Raw genomic sequence first — 19,265 nt, 5'->3', positions numbered from 1 at the left:
TCCAACCCTATGACTAATGTGCTGAGCTGTCCCTATGGGTATGGATATTTCAGAGTTCGTCCATGTTGGAACTGAATAGTGGTTCAAAAGGAACGCTGAGGTCTGAAATTCACTCTTACCACATACTATTGGCTGTTGGATGGACAGCCCTCCCCCTGCAAGCTCAAATCCAAAGATCAGCTGAGGACATTATCCTTATGGCACCCCTCTCCTGAGATGCTCATTTCCACTTCCTCTGCACGTGAGTAAATAGTTTGAAGGAATAACATTCCTCTCCATTGAGCCTGACCTGTTTGATAAATACCAATTAGTAGCAACAGCTAAGAATTACAACTTCTGTCTCGACCAGGGAATAGTTGGAATTGGGCAAGAGAAAGTGATGATGGAAACAGTGTTAAATGCTGTTCACTCTTGCAGAGCTCTCTGCGAGGTAACTGAGAAAGAGTGTGTGTTGCTTCACCTGTGAAGGGAAAACAAAGCTAATTGTGAGGCAGAGGTGATATTCCCTTTTTCTTCCTGTGGAAAAATAGATCTGGAAAGTTATGATAGCAAAACCCTCAATTCTCAGAGCTTAGTTTGTAATAGGGCACCATTTATGGGCTGAGTAACAGATTTGGGCTACATTTGCATAAGAAAGACCAATGCTGCTGTAAATTACATCTTGTTCTCTTCAATACCATAATTACACACTTTATGGTCTGTAAACAGCATGTTTAAAGACAACTGAGCCCAAGCACATCCTAGCCTTTGTGTACCTTCACCTTACCCATGCAAGCAAAACCTGTAACTGGTTGAGGGCACTGTGTAGCCACAGAGTTGGAGCAATTTTTAGACTTAGTACAGCATGAAAACTGGACTGCTGGTTTTTTTGCCATATTCCACAGTAACCCTGACTGCTTTTAACAAATACACCTTTGACCCATTCAGTTACATTGGCAGTAGCTATTTTGTGCTACAGCCATGAGTTAGTGAATTATAAAAATTACTTATCTTTTGGGTGTTGGTGGCTTTTTTATTCTCAGGTACAATGATGAAAAACTTCCCTGCAGAGATGTATTCCACGTGCTTAAGTGAGTAACAGCGTGCACATACCTATGGGGAATACTGCCAGCACTAACAGTGGCATGGCACTGGCTTCACATGACCTGTCTGGGAGGGGACAGGCAGCTCCTGCTTGGAAACACACCCCTGTTGCCCTTGCCTAAACCCTCACACAGTTTCAACAGCAGTAGTGAAAAGTGAGGAGTTGAACTCTGGGCTCTGAATAGACACAAAGGACCTCTCCTGGGCTACCATCAGCAGGAGGTGAGCAAAGAGCAGACAGCCAGAGTTCAAGGGTGCAGTGGCTTGAAAATATAGTGTAGACTTTGAGGAAGTCATTATAAAGCAACGTGTCTGTGTGAAGTCCATTGTCAGCTTTTCTAGGAACGAAGGTTCCCCCTAAAACCATACAGTGCTTGGTAGGACATCAAACACCATGTCTGGTCCTGTGTCTGTCTGCACAGAGTGACTGATATGCAACTGTTCAGGTGACCAGGTAAGTGGTCCTGTGTCTTTTGTTCTATATGTTCTGTACTTTGTGGATAATCAAATCCTTTGTTCTCCCAGCAGTGGTTTTCCACTGTCTGTGCAGTATAAATGTTGATTTCAGTGAAGATCTACACCAGAAGCTTTAGGCAGGAAGGCACGAGGAATCCCAAGGAGCTGGGTGGGCAGCCAGTCCATCACAGCAGATGGAGCTGTTCTGAGCTGCACCTGCCATGCAGGGCTGTGGCTGGAGGCAGAAAGATGCAATGCAGTGGGTGCACTACAGGGAAAGGGTACCTGTGCTGCCTCAGCTTGAGGCTGTCTGGGCCCCAGAAATAAAAGAGAACAGCAAGCATGGAGCATAAAAAATAATTCACATGTTTAAAAAAATGTAAAAAATACAGCATTTTTTTTAACAGATTATACTCGCATTATATTGAGCATTTTAAACCATTACTTAGACAAACTAGCTTTTTTGGTACTGGAAGTGGAAAATTCAGTGAAAACAAGATTTGTAACTTAATGAACCATTGTTGGGCAAATCAAGTTATACATGGAAATAATAATATAAAAAATGTATTAGAATTCTTGTCTGACTAGTGTATGTTTCCCCTTTAATGTCAAGAGACTGATTGGAAAAGCAATTACATTTACTCTGGGGTTGAGAATTTGCTTTGCATAAAATTTTGTGTTAACTAATTTGAAATAACTGGAAAGGAACTTTTTTCCTAAGCCGTACTAGTTCTAACTGATATTTGGAAATAGCTGCAGGCAGCTGAGAGCTTCAGTGGTTGATTTGGGGCTCTAAAATATGCCAACATGAGAGCAGTGCCAAGCAGCTGAATGGCTTTTTTGTTTGCTGAAACAGCCATGGTTACATGAATGGTTTTTTAATGTATTTGGTGTATTCTGAATCAGGAGAGACATTACACAATAAAAAAGAAAGTAGGTAATGAGATGTTGGGGAAAACATACTCTATCCAAATTTTTCTGGGCTTAATGTAAATAATGTAAAATTTTATCCTGAAAAGTGGCTTAATAAAGGCAGTGTTCTGAACAGAGAGTAAGCAGATGTGGCAGCTCTGCTTTGAACTGGAAATCTTCACCCAAGACAGCCTTCTGTCATAAATGGATTATTTTAAAAGGAGTACTAGAAATATGATTGTATTTTTAACTCTTTCCTAAATGCACAGAATATGTAACTCAATGAAGTAATAGCTCCTTCTCCTTATAAAAACTCGAAGCAGAGTCACATTTTCTACAATGCTCTGCTCTGGAGCTCTTCACATGCAAAGGTTCAGCACTGCTGGATGGAGGAACCTCTGGAGTATCAGCCTTCTAGCTCAGTGAAGTTCCACTTTCACATCTGCCTCTCCTAATCTAATGTTGTCTGCTACCAAGTCATCCGAGCAGAATAATCTCTTTAGCCACACAAAACTATGGCCAGCACTATTTACTTTACTGTCCCAGCAGAATAATTGGATATTGCTGTTTTCAGCTCCCTACTGGGTGGTTGTAAAGACAGTGATGTGCACAGCCTAAGAGCAAATGATAGGAGTTATAAACAAAAAAATTCCAAGTGGGAAAAAATTACAGTGAGGGTTGTCAGATACTGGAACTGATTTCCCAGAAAAGCTGTGAAATCTCCCTCTGTGCAGACACTCAACTGATGAAGGCTCTGAACAACCTGTTAAGAAAGCTGGAATGGAGCAAAGCCTCAAAGGAATGGATTATTCAAGCCTGACATATTTCAGGCTTTAGTAGTGTTTTCCTGGAGGCAGTGGACACACCTGGCCTGAGAGGACCTGTGTGACAAGATGGGCACTTAGTGGATGTTACTTAACAGAAGTGATTAGAAAGTCTTTTAAAAATTAAGATAAGATCAATTTAAATTTGTCCTGTGGTATGTTATTTATGCTGTTCTCCTCAGGTTAGCAGGTTATTTTTGGTTGTTTCTTATGAGTATTCTTATCAGATATATTAGAGTTCAACTGTATTTTATCAATAAAGATGTGGTTGGCAATATATGAGAGGAAAAGAAAATCCCACAGAGTGGCTGTGGTAGCTCACAAATTGCAGTAGTGAGGAGCTCTGTGTTTGAGGAAGGACAAAAATCCCTGGGACACTGCAGGTTCCCCAACACATTCTCACTTTAAGCAATAGCACCTTAGGGCACCTCTCACACTGCCTTTTTTGGCCAAGGGAGACAAAGTGAGCTTGAATTTGGTTTCTTTTTTAAGACTGCCACCAAAACTTAGCATTTCCCATAGGAGTACATCCAACCCTAGTGTTGAAATACAGGGTTGGGAGTTAGCCTCAGGGTTTCAAGTTTCAAGTCCCTTTTTGACTTATTTTTCTTTTTACCTTCTCAAAACTTTCTAACATCAGTTTCTTCCACTTAAGTGTGTGGTGTGGTGGGCTGGCCTTGCCCTTTTGTGTCTGTGAGTAAGCAGGAAGAAGGTATCTCATTTTTCTGTCTCATGCCCTTTGACCTGCATACTAATATGTAATGTAACAGAGCTGGGAACACCTGTAAATAGACTTGTATTTGTAGGAACATACCCAGAAGGCTATAATTTCAAATCTAAACCTCCTGACTAATACAGGATTTCTTTTTGACAGTTTATTCCTCATTTCTGAAACACTGCAAGAAAAGTACTCCCAAGAGGCTTCCCTCCATCATCAAGGTAATAGAATACCCTCTTCTTAATGAGTAATTTTCCAACTGTTTGTATCCGAGAGAGGAACCTTTGAACCTTCTCTGTGTTTGCCTTCGTACTTTAGGTAACAGTTTACCTGTGCTTGAATATTCTGCTGAGTAGGAAAAGCAAAATGGATTAAATTCTGCAGTCCTCAGTAATCTGGCTGTCATATTATTAGAAGTTGTGTGTTTGTTCTTAAAGACCATGTGAAACCAAGAAAGCATTAAGGAATGTTTTGTTAACTTTTGCTGATTATATTTGATGATAAGACTGCAGAAATATAAAAACAGCTAGGCAATAATCCCTAGGACAGCAAGAACATGGCCTGAAATACAGGCAGCGAAGCCCCAGCAGCTACTCAAACCTTTGGTTTGTTTTATTTTTTAAATTTCTTTTAACAAAACAATCAACAAATGTTCAAGCCATAGCCAAATGGTGGGAGAGTCATTATGAGATGGCCACGTGCCCATTTAGGACTTTAACCCTCTAAGTGTCCATAGCAGGACTTGAAGCAAAGATGATTTTCTTACTTGCTGTGCTCTTAAGATATAACTCAGAGTTTGAGTGAGGCCTGTGGGGCTCTATTGTGTTAATTCTCTGTGGCACAAACTCACTTTGTTTTCATCCCTGTTTGTTTAATTGCATGTTGTCATTATGGAAGAACATGTGTCCCACATTATCATTTCCTTACAACCTGGGAAAGGCTGGAATAGCTAGTGGGTGCTGCAGTGTATTCCTGGGCCAGATCAAGGGAGGAAGTCTTACACACCAGTGACAAAAGCTTTGGTTTTGGCTGTTCTCCCACTTTTCTTTGTTATCCTTGCATCCCTGTTTATCTTCTGGGACACTACTAACTGCTCAGGAAATAAGGGCATTTTTCTTCTCAAGAACTCAGCTTTGCTCCATGGCCAACACATGAAGGATGGAGCAGGACAGGACATGGCACGGAGTAAATATTTTACACTTTTCCACTGAACTGCAAGTGGAGGGGATTTGCTGTTGTCAGCATCATATTCTGCCACTCTCCAGGTGGACAAGGTTCACTTACTGAGATCACCTTTTATTTCAGATGGAAACAGATTCTGCATATTACTCCACTGCTGAGCTGCAGAAGCAGGTAAAGGCTCAAGCTCATCGTTTAAAGGAAGCACGCATGTGCTTTGGAAGGCTGAATGTGTGTAATCACCTTCTAAGAGAAGTGACAGACACATCCTCATTCCGAACATTTTAGCATAATTAGGAGCTCATCTCTTATCCCTAAAGCAACACTTCCCCAGCATTTTTTCCTTCCAGTGGACTGCAGCTGCGGCAGCAAGTGGGGAAGGAGCTGTTATCTTTGCTTTCGTGGCAAGAACCCACCACAGTCCCCCATAACCAGAAACTGTGCCACCTCACTGGGCCTGGTCCTCAGAGTGGTCCTGCTAAACTCTTATTGCCAGCTGATTTACCTTGCCAGCAGCAACCCTGTTCTTCACTTAAGGAATTTGCCAATTTCTACAAGCACTTTAAGAGCAAGAATTCAAGCAAACCATGAATTAGTTTGGAAACTGCTGTGCTGTAGCTGTTGGCATGAGGAGACACAGGGTATTAAGCACATGGAATTGATGATCAAGATTTTTTTTTTCTATGTAAACTTCTCGACTTCTACATCTCATGTAATTATATTGTGTGGGATTCATGTAATCACTTCATCATATGCAATAAAAACACAGCCTCAAAACAAGACAGTTTCTAGGCAAAGGGCTGTCAAAACAGCTGAAGTGCTGAACTTTAGCTCCTCTCTGTCCTGTCTCAAAGAAGGACATGCACAGTGTCTGTGAGTATAAGGAGTTACTTAGGTTTGAAACTCTTGAGCCGGAGAACGTCTAAGCAACAGAAACCTTATTTGGGCTAACTGGAAATTCTGACACTTGCAAGCCAAAATTTTTGTTTGGTATACTCTTCATCCCAGGAGAAAAAGGATTTATAGGATATGAGTCTGTTAAAAAGCTCAAAGCTTTCTATAGCTTCTGTAACCCTTTTTTCTAAGAATATCTAAGTGATGGTCCAGGGTCTAAAGATTGAGAAATTCTTACATCAGCACCCATGGGGCATAATGTGGATGCAACTGCTAAGAGAGCAAATCTCTGGTCCAGGATCCAGCAGGCACTATCTGATGCTGGAGGAGAGGCTTTTGCCAGCCTGGAATTTGCACTTCAGTACCCCCAGTGATAACAGTGGCAGCTGATTGCACTGCTCTCATATAAACCCTAGGGTTCATAAATATCAAACTGTAGGGCAGGAGTCCTGCCAGTTTCTTCCTCCCTATCTGCTTTTTCGATTAAACAAAAAAGGAGGTGGTAGGTGGAAATGGTTGGTTGGTTGGTTGTTTTAATAGTGAATGTTTCAATGCTAATGAGCAGTTATGTCCTGGGACAAAAATATATTGCTTATAAGTCCTGGGTCACATTTAATGTTCTGTAGCTGTTACAGAATCTAAAAGCCATGTAAAGAGGATTCCTTTATATTGCATTACCCTAAATCACCTGCATTTGGCATTTCTCAGGGCTGCCTCTCTTGTTTGTCCTCTCTGACAGGAGGTGAGCAGGACAGCAGCTATGAATCACACTGTTTTCACTCCAGTTTGTTTGTGCAGCACAACACCACAGTTAAAAAACAGGAAGGACAGAGGAATGAAGAAGACAATAGCTGATTATTATACTATTGCATTGATTTTTTAAAAAACATTTTCATTGCAGATAGATATAATTCATATTCACTTACAAAAAACAAATTAATTGCACTCCAGAACCAATTCCAACTTGGAACTACTCTAAAAGACAGATTGTTAATTATAAATTTGTTACATGTTTGCTAAACAACCTTATTTTGAATATTTAAATATTCAAATATATTTAATACTGCTTTTTGAATATACTTATTCTTGTTAACCAGGTCATCTGAGCACAGCAGTTCTTGACTGCTGTGGGGAGAAAACACTTTATCCTAGGAGGGAGAAAATACTGAGGGAGGGAGGTGCTGAGGTGGAGCACCATTCCTTCTTGCCCAGTGTTCCTTTAACACTGCTCTGAGTTATCCAGAAACCTCCAGGTACTGAGCAGCATGCCAAATAAAAACAAAGAGGGAAAAAGATCAGTGGTCCTTTCTCTCCCTTTGGTTATTCCAGAGAAATTCCACATCAGTCATGCAGGTCTTGTAAGCATGACAGATGGATGATTACACACGATATCCCACAACAGCTTTGTTATTGTGTTCTTCAGAGTGTGTGTAAAGCAAAACAGGCCATCACAGGACTGCCTTCATCATTTCAAATACCAAAAATGCCAGGGCAGGACACAGCAGCACGTGCTTACTCTTGTTGCTTCTCACAGGGAAAGAAGCTGTCTCATGCCTTGAGGATCAGTGCCTACGTCTTCAGTACAGGCCTGCTCATGTTCACTGCCTTAGTGAACTCTGTCTCTTGGTAAGAATGTTCAAACAAAGCAGCTTGAGGAGAAACTATTCTGTGGAAAGGGGGAAAAGTGGATGAATAGATAGGCAACCATCTAAGCACTGTTATTCCCACAGGTTTATGCAGAATATAACTTTAGGCAATTTCTGGCAAACAGCATGGTTGGAGTTCTATGACCATATGGAGGGAGATGAGTGGACAATCTTCCTCACTGGTGAGTTTTAACAATGCATCTCAGGAGAAATCATCCATGTATCACATATAAAAGGGAGACATGGACCAGCTTCCCAAACTCACTAATCCTCCCACTGACAAGCACTGGCTTGGAAGGTACCCACAGCTGATGTTCTGCTTTTGGATGGGGTCACCATCAGAACCCTGTACAGATTAAAAACCTGATCTTTTTGCTGCTACTGAAATGTCATCCCTGTGAAGACACATTTGCTCCTTTGAGAACAGAATGACTCAGTAGAATTACTAAAAATGTCAGTAAACTTAGTGAATTCTACTCTTGCTGTAGTACTTACAAAACTCCTCTCTGTGATTAGCAGCTGGTGAACAAAACTGGTAGGGACTTTGCAAGGTTCTAGAGATCAACTCAACCTTATCCTACTTGGATTTAAAAGCACCAGAGACCTCCCAGCCACCTAGAAAACCTTTTCTTAGCTTCAGTTATGTCAAGTTTCAACCTCTGAGACACTTGTCTGCTCTAATTTCCTTCTCATTCTTTAATCTTACCTGGATGTCAGAACTTACCCATATTCAATTTTAAAGCATTTTGGGTCAGGGGACGCACACTTGGCACATCTGGGTCCCAGAAAGGTCATCTGGGTACTATGCCAGTGTATTTTGTTTCTGATTTAGCTATAGTTCCCAATTCATTCAAACATCTCTGCCCTTTCCTCATGCCACAGGGGCTGCATTGGTGCCTGCACTTGCTTTCTGGGGCTTCAATGGAATCCTTCTGGTGGCTGATATAACAGGAAAGCCAACTTTCATAACTCGCTATCGCATTCAGCTGGGCAAGAATGATCCTGTAAGTACTTCTCACTCTGCCTTTTCTGCTGGCTAAACATCTCCTGCAGTCTCTTAGGCCAGGAGTGGGGAGAAGAACCTGTTAGGCTTTTCTCTTGCAACCAGGTAGGATTCCAGGAGGATCAAGCCAAGTCTTGTACACCCACTGCAGCGAGGAAGGCAGATCCTGTTATGAGGCTACTGATTAGATCTGCACTGACTGCTTGTTAAAGAGCTGATTCCAAAACTAACTGCCTAAAAATCCTAAAGCTTTTCATCCTTCCAACTAAAACTGCATTGCTTCTTTCTTAGCCTCAAGTCCTGACTTCTCTTTTGCAGGTGGACACAAAGAAACTGTGGAAAGCCATCTACACAGTTCTGGGTAATCAGTTCTTTATCTCCTTTCCCATGCTTGTGCCCATGTTCTACATCATGAAATGGTGGGACAGCACCTTCAGCAAGGAATTACCAACCTTCCAGTGGTTTCTTGTGGAGCTAAGCATTTTTACTGTAGTAGAGGAAATTCTCTTCTATTATTCACACAGGTGAGCTGGACACAGGAACAGGATTCTTGATTTTCCTCCATGCCTTTTAGCTTATATTCATGCCCTACAACAACAATAATCCTTATTCCTCTGTTCCACCTATCTTTTATTTATATGTGAAATCTTACAGGTCCTGAAATCCACCCTCACCACAAGAGGCCATGATGCTGCCAGTAACTGTAGTAAATAAAAATGGGTAGAATTTTAAAGGTGGAACAGCTTAAAAGCTAAGTAAGAAACAAAATAGGCAGTTTTACCGAGAAGCTGGAACCCAGCATTCTTTGAAAAGAACAAGACTGTCTATCCTGAAACACAAAAATCTCAAGGGTCAGTGACTGATCTCTGTTCCCTTGTACAGCACCTATAAATCAGGGCCTGACTCCCAACACTGCAGGATTTCCAAGCACTGATGCCAACATTAGAGAACAGAACTAAAGCAAGGAAGACAAAACAAGAAGAAGCAATCACAGTACTTTCAGAAATCTGTAGGTTTCCCTTTAGGACAAATGCACCCAAAAAATGTAAATGCCATTTTTTTTACAAAGGACCCATGGAACTGAAAATTTTGATTCTTTGACAGTTGTCAGTAGAAAAAGTCAGAACAGTGAAAACATAAAGTGAGTCTTCCCCGAAGTAGTATTCCCAGATTAGAGTAAATAAGTAATTCAGGGACTTTGATTTATGGGATTTATCTGGACTGAGTTTAACATCAACCAGTAGACACATTAATTGAATAAAAGCTCAATACAAAGAGAACAAAGGAAGCAAGGAGTCCTACACTCTTACTGCCAGCTGCTCTGAAATCTTTATGTTAGAGGAGACACAATCGAGTCCCCTGCAGAAATTCTGTGTTTTGTCACTCCATTTTTGCAGAGCTCAAAACTTGCCTTTATCTGTTTACTCTTCCTAGGCTTGTTCACCACCCAGTGCTGTATAAGCACATTCACAAGAAGCACCACGAATGGACAGCCCCCATCGGTGTGGTCTCCATTTATGCTCACCCAATAGAACACATAGTAAGTGGATTCTCCCATGGTCACCCTCCAGTTGCTGTGTGGAGTGTGATTTCCACGGGATGAGGTGGAATGGGAAGAGAAGCAAATGTGCCCTTAGAGACTTCTTCCTGAGGAAGAGAAAGCTGAGCTGCATTGCCAAGAAGCTCAGCTCTAGTAGGGTTGCAGTAATTGTTTGTATTGGACTCCAGTAGCTTTCAGAGCACAGATCCAAGGGCCTCCAGTAGATAAGGATCTGACTGGACAGGGCTTCTCATGAGCCCCAAGAGGACTGTGAGCACAGACAGTGCTTTCAGCAAGAGATATGAAACACAGCCTGAGTGACTGTGTGGGCTTGAAATCTGTTAGGATTTTTGTGGTGGTTGCCAGGATCAGTGTATCCCAACACTCCTCCAGCTGAGACTTCTCAGGAAAACACATCCCACCTTCAAAAGATTCCACTTAAAAAATCTGTCTTCTGTTACCCATTGTCCTGGGCTGCAGCACTAGCTCTGAGAGTCTCCCCAGCTGATAGTGGACAGCACAGTGAGGAGCCCAGCTGAGCTGGGCTGCTGCACACAGCTGGGTCTGGGCAGACAGACCCATTTGTGCCACAGGCAGCAGGACACAGTGAAATGATGCAGCAGGGTTTGTCACATTGCTCTGTGTCTGCAGGCCATGTCCTTTCACAGTGAGGTTTCCCAAGAGCAGCTCAGCATTGTTCCAAGGTGAAGCTGAAATTCACACCTCATACTTCAGGGTGATTTACTGGAATCATGCTGTCCTCACCCATGGTTTGGTGTCATGCCTAACTTTTGCACACTTAGGGAGCTTGACAGTGGTTTGCAGTAGTAGAACTCTCTTATCTCTGTTACTACTTTTTGGATGGTTACATAACTTTAGTAAGGTGTTTGCAGAGGGATCTTCCCTTTGCACTGCACAAAACAAACCAGTGTGATATATCACCAGGTGACAATTCAGCTCCTAGAGGAGGGTCTGCTTGTTGTGGACCCATTAATGAGGTAGTTTCTTCTCATTTCCAGATCTCCAACACTCTGCCTGTGATGACTGGCCCGATGATCATGGGATCTCATATTGTTTCAATCTCAGCATGGTTCTCCATTGCTCTTGTAACAACAAGCATTTCTCACTGTGGCTACCACTTGCCCCTTCTGCCATCTCCAGAGTTCCATGACTTCCACCACCTCAAGTATGTCTGGACACTGCTCAACTTCCCGTTCTCCTGCCCCTCCTGCCTGTGCCCTGGCACCACTGAGAGGGAAAGCTCCTTTCTGAGGGTCAAGTGGGTTTGCCTAACTCAGGTACCAGCAGAGCAGCTCTCCAGTTCAGAGTTCTCTTCCAGTTCAGAGAGCAGGCCGAGTGCTGCCAGTTCTTAGAGCAGCTGAATAGGGATTTCAAGGGATTCCAGCCCTGTTAAGGACAGTTCTCTGCAATGGTTCTTCCTGGAAGTTCAGATTACACTTCATGTGATCTGAAGACAGAGCAAGGGCAAATCACACAGGTGAAATAAGTGAGCCTGCCTGTCTGTCTCTCTCCCATACACTGGGATTAGTAACACTGATTAGATTACACTTTGCCCAGACAATCACCATTAACTCTTCCTGACAGAGATTCCCAGCCTGCTGTGCTGGAGAGAGAGCAGTTGCAGCAGACTGTTCAAGAATACATTACCCGAGCAGTGGAGAAACATTCCCGTCTACCAGTGAGCACTACATTCATACATACTCCCCAGAAATGTCTGTCCCTGCTGCAGAACCAGTCCAGGGGACAGTTCAGTCACCACATGCCAGGACATGGATCACTGCAGAGCCAAGACACACTGCGGGGAACAGCTGTGCTAGCTGGAAGCACATCTGCTCCATATCCCAGGACAGCCAGGTCTTGAGAGCACATGGGGCATAGTAAGGTGGGAGTCCAGTGCTCCCACAGCTCTGAGCTGCCCAGGAGAAACAGCTGCTGCTCGTGCCACACTTTATGGGCAACGATGGCACCAGAGAAAAGCTGCACAAGGTTCACTCAGGCTTCGACAGGGAGACTGGTGCAGGAGCAGAAATCCCATGGACAGATTATCAGGGCTCAGAAAGGAATGGAAAGAGGAAGGGCAAGGTAACCTCAGTAACTTCCAGTGATGTTTATCTCTGTTTGGTTCTCAGGTTCAACCAGTGTTACGGAGTGCTGGGAGTGCTGGATTTTCTGCATGGCACGGACAAAATGTTCAGACAAAGCAAAGCCTTTGAGAGACACAAGGTCCTGCTTGGCCTCACACCACTCTCTGAAAGCATCCCTGATCCACCCAAGAAAGATGAGTGAACCAGCCCAGCAGCTCTTGCCCAGCCTGGTGACGAGCAGAGTGAGACAATGATTTGTGCCAAATAGTATTTTAATCAGGAAACAAGTTCTTGTCCACACATAACCAAACATGAAGCTGAAGTTAAATATGCTGCTTGAAATGACTGCACTTTTGCTGCCATTGTTTTTTAAGACACTCACAAAAAAACCTGCTCTAAAAATCTATTTTTAAAATGTAATGGTTTGTTTCTCTGTTACTTGCACTGTCCCTTGGTTCCAGCTGCCTGTGTATGAGCCAGGTGTGTTGTGGGCCACATGGCTCAGGGTTGTCATTATTAAGATTTTAGCACCAGACTCCAGAGGTGATGATTTGGCCTCTTGTTGGCACTCACTCTATAGAAACATCAAAGTCACTCCATCTACTTGTGATACAATTAAAACCAGTTTTCGTGACTCAGAGCACCTGGGACACAGCATTGCAACCCCGTGGAAAATCACTGGGGCCACATTAGAAACACTCCCCTGCACATGCAACAAGGGCCTGACTTCCTGTGAGCAGTTGTTATACACAGGAGATGAGTACAGGGCTGAACTGGGGCTGCCACAGCCTCATCACTGCTCCACAGACAACTGCAGACAAAGGGAGTTTTCCCTTCACTGGACATGGAAGCAGAGCTGGGAGCTCATGCACTCATGGCATCACCTCCTCCTGCTGAGCCTCCCCTCTGAGACACAACCAGAATTCTGATAAACTACAGAGATTTTCCAAGGAAAGCAGAATCCCTGCTGTCCTGAGCTGTGTGAAGATTAAGGAACCCCTCTAAGACCCAAGAAAGCAGCCCCCAGAACAATACGCACTTTCCCAAGTACCCAAAGACATCTGAGACATACTGTGAATTCTCTCAATGATCTTCCTAAGTCTCAGTCCTGCCTAGGGGCTGAACAAAAATACCACATTTCTCCCCAGTGTTAGAGCAGGCCCCTCAAGGAACAGGCACACAGGGCTGAGCTGTGCTTGCACTGACCTGTGGTCAGCCCAGCTCTATCTGTGGAACCAAAGTCACGTCCCCTGCTCCTCTCCAGTCCCCACAACTACATCAGATGAACCCACCCCAGTCACCCAGCTGCAGTTCCCTGGGGAGGGCAAGTTAGCAGAACAGAAAACCCAGGCACCACTGTCTTTTGAACTTTTTATTTTTATACATTTTTTTTGTATTAAAAAGGAAAAAGCATAATTACCACAAATTACAAAGGACTAAAGCATTACTAGAATAATGAATCACATCAGCCTAGAAAGCAGATACTCTGAATAATATTAATGTTATAATACAAGCTCTCATTCAAGTATTTTACATTTTTCTCTTTTCCTTTTATACGTGATGATGATCCTAGCACATGGGTCAAAGATTATGTACTATTGACAGAGATGGATCATGTACAGCGGGCCGTATTAACAAGATTTTCCTCCCAAGTGATACATGGTCTGTGATGAGTCATTTTAAGTTTGTCTCTACTATAAATGCAGCTGAAGAAGGTTGCACACACACTCTAGTTTTGGGAAACAGAAGGCTGAGGTTGGACACAAGGTTTGAGAAGGGCAAGCACATTGAACCATCATCCCTTCAGCTCCAGGCAAGCAAGCAGAAGGCTGCATTCGCAGGATGCAGCTCAGTGGGTGTCTTTGAGCCACAGATCCAAAGGTTTCCAACCCCAGTGGGACCAGGACAGGCTGGGGGGGGGAAGACGGGGAGCAGGGATGCACCAGGGAGGTTTGAGTGACCAAGTGGTGCCAAGCACCTCCTCCCGTGAAGGGCACCAATGGCACAAGCCCCCCCAGTGCAGAGCTGACACCTGGGGAGAGAGCAGGACAGCATGGGGAGCTGGAGGGACCCCAGCACGCTCCACAGGGGCCAGCTGACACCCAGGGCACTCCCTGCTCCTCTGGAGCTTCCCACCAAGGGGATGTGCTCATCACAGATACATCGGTCCTATGTTCAAGTGTCTGCAGAAAGTGAAACTGTAAACTACTCCTGGAAATGCTGCCCTCCAGCCACCCACTCCTAACCACCGAGATGAACATTTGTTTAGGAAAAAAAAAAAAAAAGAAATAAATTCTTTTATCCGTTACCTGTATTGGAAACGTTCAAAAAAGTCAATGAGGCATTTAACATCAAGTGTAGCAACCCTCTCAAGAACAGCCCAGCATCCATTTCAAACAGTGACAAGTGACAGAACCAGCCTCAGAAGAGACAGGAGACAATAAGCATTGCAAACACAGCTTGGCTACATTTACAGTTTTCTTTTTTTTTCTTTTTTTTTTTTTTTTGTCCTTTTGATAAAGTAACTGGAAAGGCATTAACAGCTAGAAGGCCCCCTCTGCACTGCCATGTGGAACACGGCAGGACACTGAGGTTAAACACATCAGTTTGTTACAGTACAACAACCAGTCCCGAGCAGGTGCTGAAACTCGAGGGAGCCCAAGGGCTACAGTGAGAAGGTGCCATCAGGGGTGCCAGGGGGGCAGCAGAAGAGATGGACAGGCAAAAACAGAGCAGCAGCATCAGTACTTTTAAAATATTTTTTTTTCCCAAATGAGCATGGCAAAGCAACAAAGCCTCCTCCAAAACACACCTTCCACCTCCACTCTGACCCACAGCTCTGTACCTACATTCTAAAGTCAAGTTCACCTTAGCGAGAAGCCCTAAGCTCCAGCAGCCTGGAGAACCTCCTGAGAAGAGGGGCAGCATGAGGAATACTCCCCTGACTCAGCCTCCCTCAGCCTTTCCAGAAGCAGCTGGGGCTCCCCCCAGGCTCTGCCAGTGGCTGGACACCAGCACCACGCAGCCCTCACGGGCTGTGGGACAATCAGCACTCACAGGAACTTGTGTGCAACCACTCAGTCCTCTGAAATTGAAAAAAGCACAACACATGGTGGAGGTGAAGCATCCAAACTAAAAGCAAGACCTAATTCCCTCCTCTGTAGAAGGCCAAGAACTTCCCCAACTGCAAACCCCTTCTGGACAGCTGTCCCTTTACCCAGAGGGGACACGAGCCTTGTTGCGGCCACTCCTGACCCAGCACAGAGCAGGAGGGAATGGTTCTGTGCTCCCTTCCCTGCAGGAAGACAGGTGTGAGTGAGCAGCAGCTGCCTCAGGCTGTCACATCCATCTTTGCTCTGTCCTACCCACTGCTGTCCCACAGACAGCAAACAAGGCACATGGTCCACAGACCCAGAGGGCACTGGGACCACTGGGATGGCTCTTCTGATCCACCTTTCCCTGGGTGCACACACTAATGTGACAACTGTGCCACTGACTTGGCAGAGGGGGAAGGGAAAACACTTCCATGCCAAGACTAGAACCTCAGGATCAGAAATTAAAAATTACTGAAAATCAGTATTTTGGGAAATTCTCTGGGAAATGTCCTACCTCTTCTACAACCCAAGCAATTCCACAATCTGCTCTACAAGGAACAACTCCATAGCAGCAGCTCATCCCTCCCCATTTCCTATGAATTTGTTGCTGAAATGCAGACAATTGGTTTCAGGAGAGAACACGCCAATGAAAGGAGCACAGACACAGCAGCAAGGATCACCTGTGGCACATCCAGACCTGCCTCCACTTGCAAACAACCAGCAACACATCTACAATGTCCTTGATCGACTCTCCAGCCTCCTCATTCCCAAAATCAGGGACAAACCCGCCTATGTACATAACCCCAGAGATTTGACTCCAGCTCACAAGAGAGGAAATCCAGAGATAACAGTCACGGCCACAGCACTGTACAAGTGTGACTTTTGCCCATCTTGCCCAGTTTCACGCCACAACCCCAGAGCACTGCTGCTATAACAGAGATCCACAGGCTCAGGTGGGCTCGCCTGCTGCAATCAGGTGTGGGTGGTACCAGCTGCAGAATGACATGGCAGGGGGGACTGACCAGAGCAGGATCACACCACCAGGAAACAGCCAAGTAGCAGCTCCCCAGCCTCTCAAATCCAGCTGTGCTTTCAATTCTAGCAGCAGTTCATTAAGCCACTCACTCAGACCAGCCTACCTGCCCCCACCAAAGCAGCTTCCTGGACACAGTGTCAGTTTGGGAAACCATGAACCCAGCCAGGGCCCCACAAGCACCCACAGCCATTTGCTGATGGACAGCTTGGCTGTGCTTCCCCTCTTGCTCCTGCTCTCAGTTCCTGGCTGCTCTCATCCACCCATCCTGCAGCCACACCGGGACAGCCCTGGAGAGATGATGACTTCTTCCTGCTGCAAGATACAGCTCTGGATCAACTGGATCCCTTAGGATAACACTGTTCAGTACCAGCTAGTGACTTTGCAGAGAGGGCAACAGAAAGAGCTGCACCGTTGGAGTGGTGCATCACGTGCCCCCTCCACACTGCACACAGGAGCTCTGGAGCTCACAGGGATGGACCTCCAGAGCCACAGCCAAGCCTGGTGTCCCAGGGACCCAGCAGAAGGAGCACGGTAGCAGCAAGGCAAGCAGGTCTGGCTGGAAAGGAACACTACTTTCCAGTGCTACCTCTGGAACATCTCCAGAGGTAGCACTGGACATCTCAGATCTCCCACCTGACACACACCCCTTGCAAAGCATCCAGCTCACAGCCTGGGGAGGGTTTGCCTGCCAAAGTCCACCTGGTGCGGGGTGTAAGGATCAATCAAGTAAATGCCCCAGCAGCTCTGCAGTCACCCCCTGCCCCAGCTGAATAAGGAGCTACATGGTGTCATCTCAGCCCTTGGAAATGCACAGGGACTGTGCCCTGAGTGGGAGACTCCATGCAGCCACCTGCCACAACACAATACACAAGGAAACCCAGGCAAGAACTTGCCTGTGGTAGGCAGGTCTCCTGCTCACCCTACTACAAGTCCCAGCAGCAGCCCCAAGCCCATGACTGCCAAGGGACAGCCTTCCCAGGGCTGCCTCACTCCCTGGCAGCAGAAGCAGCCCTTGCCCACAGCAGGACCAGTCCCCCCAGCTGCTGTGACTATCTCCCTGCTCACTCCCCAGCCACGGTGGAAGCACAGACAGGAGCAGAGCCACCTCCTGCCCAGGAGGGAGGGCCGGGGGTACGAGCAATGCCATGACAGAACAGTCACTGTCATGGGGACAAGGCTGCCATGGTACCAACTACTCCATGAGCACGAGTCCTGGATGTGACTGCCCTCAGCACCCTCCCCAGGAGACTCAGACGTGGCAGGGAGGCTCCGTGACAGGGGAGGCATCCGAGCGAGCTGTGGGGTCAGAGGAAAGGCCGCAGGGAAGATCAGCTTGGCAGCAATGCCATGAGGAGTCTCTGGGCCTGGGGAGAGCCAAGAGCCCAGTGCACCCCAGGGTGCAGGAAGCCAAGAAGCCTCCCCGCTCCAGCTCCACCATAAGGCAACTTTTTTTGTGTGTTTTTGGGGTTTTTTGTTTTTTTTTCTTTTTCTTCAATAGTATTTCCAAGGAAGAAAGCAAAGGGAGATGTGTCTTTTTAAAGAGTTTTTTTCTGTTGTTATTTTAGAGGAGTTTGTGGGTTTTGTTTTTTTTTTGTTGTTTTTTGTTATGTATTTTTTTCCAAGGGAAAAGGAAGAGAAAAGCTCCTTCAGCAAAGTCCTGTCTTTGCAAGTGATGGGTGTTCCTGGGGCAGCGGGTGCACCGTCCACGCAAGCTCGAGTCCAGGTGCCTGCCAGCCTCCCAACCAGCCATCCTCACAGGAAGGAGTCAGAACAAGCCTATCCTTGGCAAAGGTCCTTTGGTTGACTTCCAAATTGTCCGTGACGGAAGGGAGAGGTGGACACAGGGAGAGCCAGACCCTCGGGAAGGTGAAGACGTTGGGGAGAAGGGAGCGGGGCAAGGAACAGGGCGATGCTCCCGTCGTGGAGTCGGCGCTGGAGAGGGAGGCACCGCCGTACGTGGAACGGGAGACGCCAGCCGGGTCATGGAGATCAGAGGCTCCGCAGCATCGGCACACGCTGTGGCTTCAGTCCCCCACTGGGGAACCTCGCTCCTCCGAGCTTCCTGAGCGGCTGCCCCGCCATCCGAGGGGGACACACAGGGGACTCGTTGGGGCCACACAGAGCAGACTTGTTTTGGTAAATCCAGACGAACTTCTAGCAATAATTTAAAACTTGATATATATATATAATAATAAAAAAAAATCTCTCCTTTCCAACCCAGCCAGAACACATTTTTTTGAAGAGACACTAAGACATGAATGTGTGCACAGGAGGAGAGGGAAGGGAAAGGGTGGGTCTGCCGGGAGCGGGTCTGGCTCTGGTCAGGGTAGTAATAGCAAAATGGTGTTTTGGATGCAGATCGTCTTTGCTTTCCAGCCACAAGAGAAGAAAATCATGTGCGTTGAAGTTTCTCCCAAGCAGCCCATTCGTGGGAACCCACCTTGCAGCTCCCTTCCTGTCCCACCCCCTCATGTCTGCCCTTCTCCGAGCCATTCCCCACCAACCCACCCCACCCCCTGGCAGGAAGCAGACGCTGCAGCCTCTCTACTTCCCCACTGTCTGCGACTCTGCAGCTGATGGGGCAGGGGATTGCTGGCTCAGGTTTTTGGCATCCTCTTGTGCAGGCTGGCTGGCTGAGGCGTGGGCTTGGCTGGATGGGCACTGGCTGACCGTTTTGCTGGAAGACTGGGACGGGTAGCGCTTCCTGCCATCTCCCCCTGATGTCGATGGATATCTCTTGTGTCCACCTTCCTCCCCCATGGGTGGCTGGAAGA

The 19,265-nt window shown here is 45.9% G+C and overlaps 2 protein-coding genes across 5 annotated transcripts in view; one reads left to right on the top strand and one right to left on the bottom strand.

The window, feature by feature from the left end:
* The first annotated feature begins 162 nt into the window (after window positions 1–162).
* On the top strand, window positions 163–12,703 carry FAXDC2 (fatty acid hydroxylase domain containing 2). Of its 2 annotated transcripts, XM_062502204.1 has the most exons (11): window positions 163–241; window positions 1,023–1,537; window positions 4,150–4,214; window positions 5,299–5,346; window positions 7,601–7,692; window positions 7,797–7,894; window positions 8,595–8,716; window positions 9,034–9,239; window positions 10,150–10,255; window positions 11,275–11,441; window positions 12,406–12,703. In XM_062502204.1, exons 4-11 carry the CDS (start codon window positions 5,299–5,301, stop codon window positions 12,560–12,562), a joined length of 996 nt encoding a protein of 331 aa, XP_062358188.1. In that variant the 5' UTR covers window positions 163–241; window positions 1,023–1,537; window positions 4,150–4,214; the 3' UTR covers window positions 12,563–12,703. The 2 variants fall into 2 exon arrangements, with proteins under 2 accessions (XP_062358188.1, XP_062358187.1); XM_062502203.1 differs by lacking the exon at window positions 12,406–12,703 and having other exon boundaries at window positions 11,275–11,702.
* Window positions 12,704–13,717: 1,014 nt separating this feature from the next.
* The window catches only part of LARP1 (La ribonucleoprotein 1, translational regulator), a 45,481-nt gene continuing 39,933 nt past the window's right edge, over window positions 13,718–19,265 (bottom strand). For all 3 annotated transcript variants that reach the window (XM_062502388.1, XM_062502389.1, XM_062502390.1), the window contains one exon: window positions 13,718–19,257. In XM_062502388.1, coding sequence (XP_062358372.1) covers window positions 19,036–19,257 — 222 coding nt within the window. In that variant the 3' untranslated portion in view covers window positions 13,718–19,035. The remainder of the gene's footprint in view (window positions 19,258–19,265) is intronic.

Source organism: Cinclus cinclus, chromosome 14 (assembly GCF_963662255.1).
Source record: "Cinclus cinclus chromosome 14, bCinCin1.1, whole genome shotgun sequence".
Classification (NCBI taxonomy): Eukaryota; Metazoa; Chordata; class Aves; order Passeriformes; family Cinclidae; genus Cinclus; species Cinclus cinclus.
The sequence above is the reverse complement of the archived record's forward strand: the minus strand, read 5'-3'. Positions and strand labels throughout refer to the sequence as shown.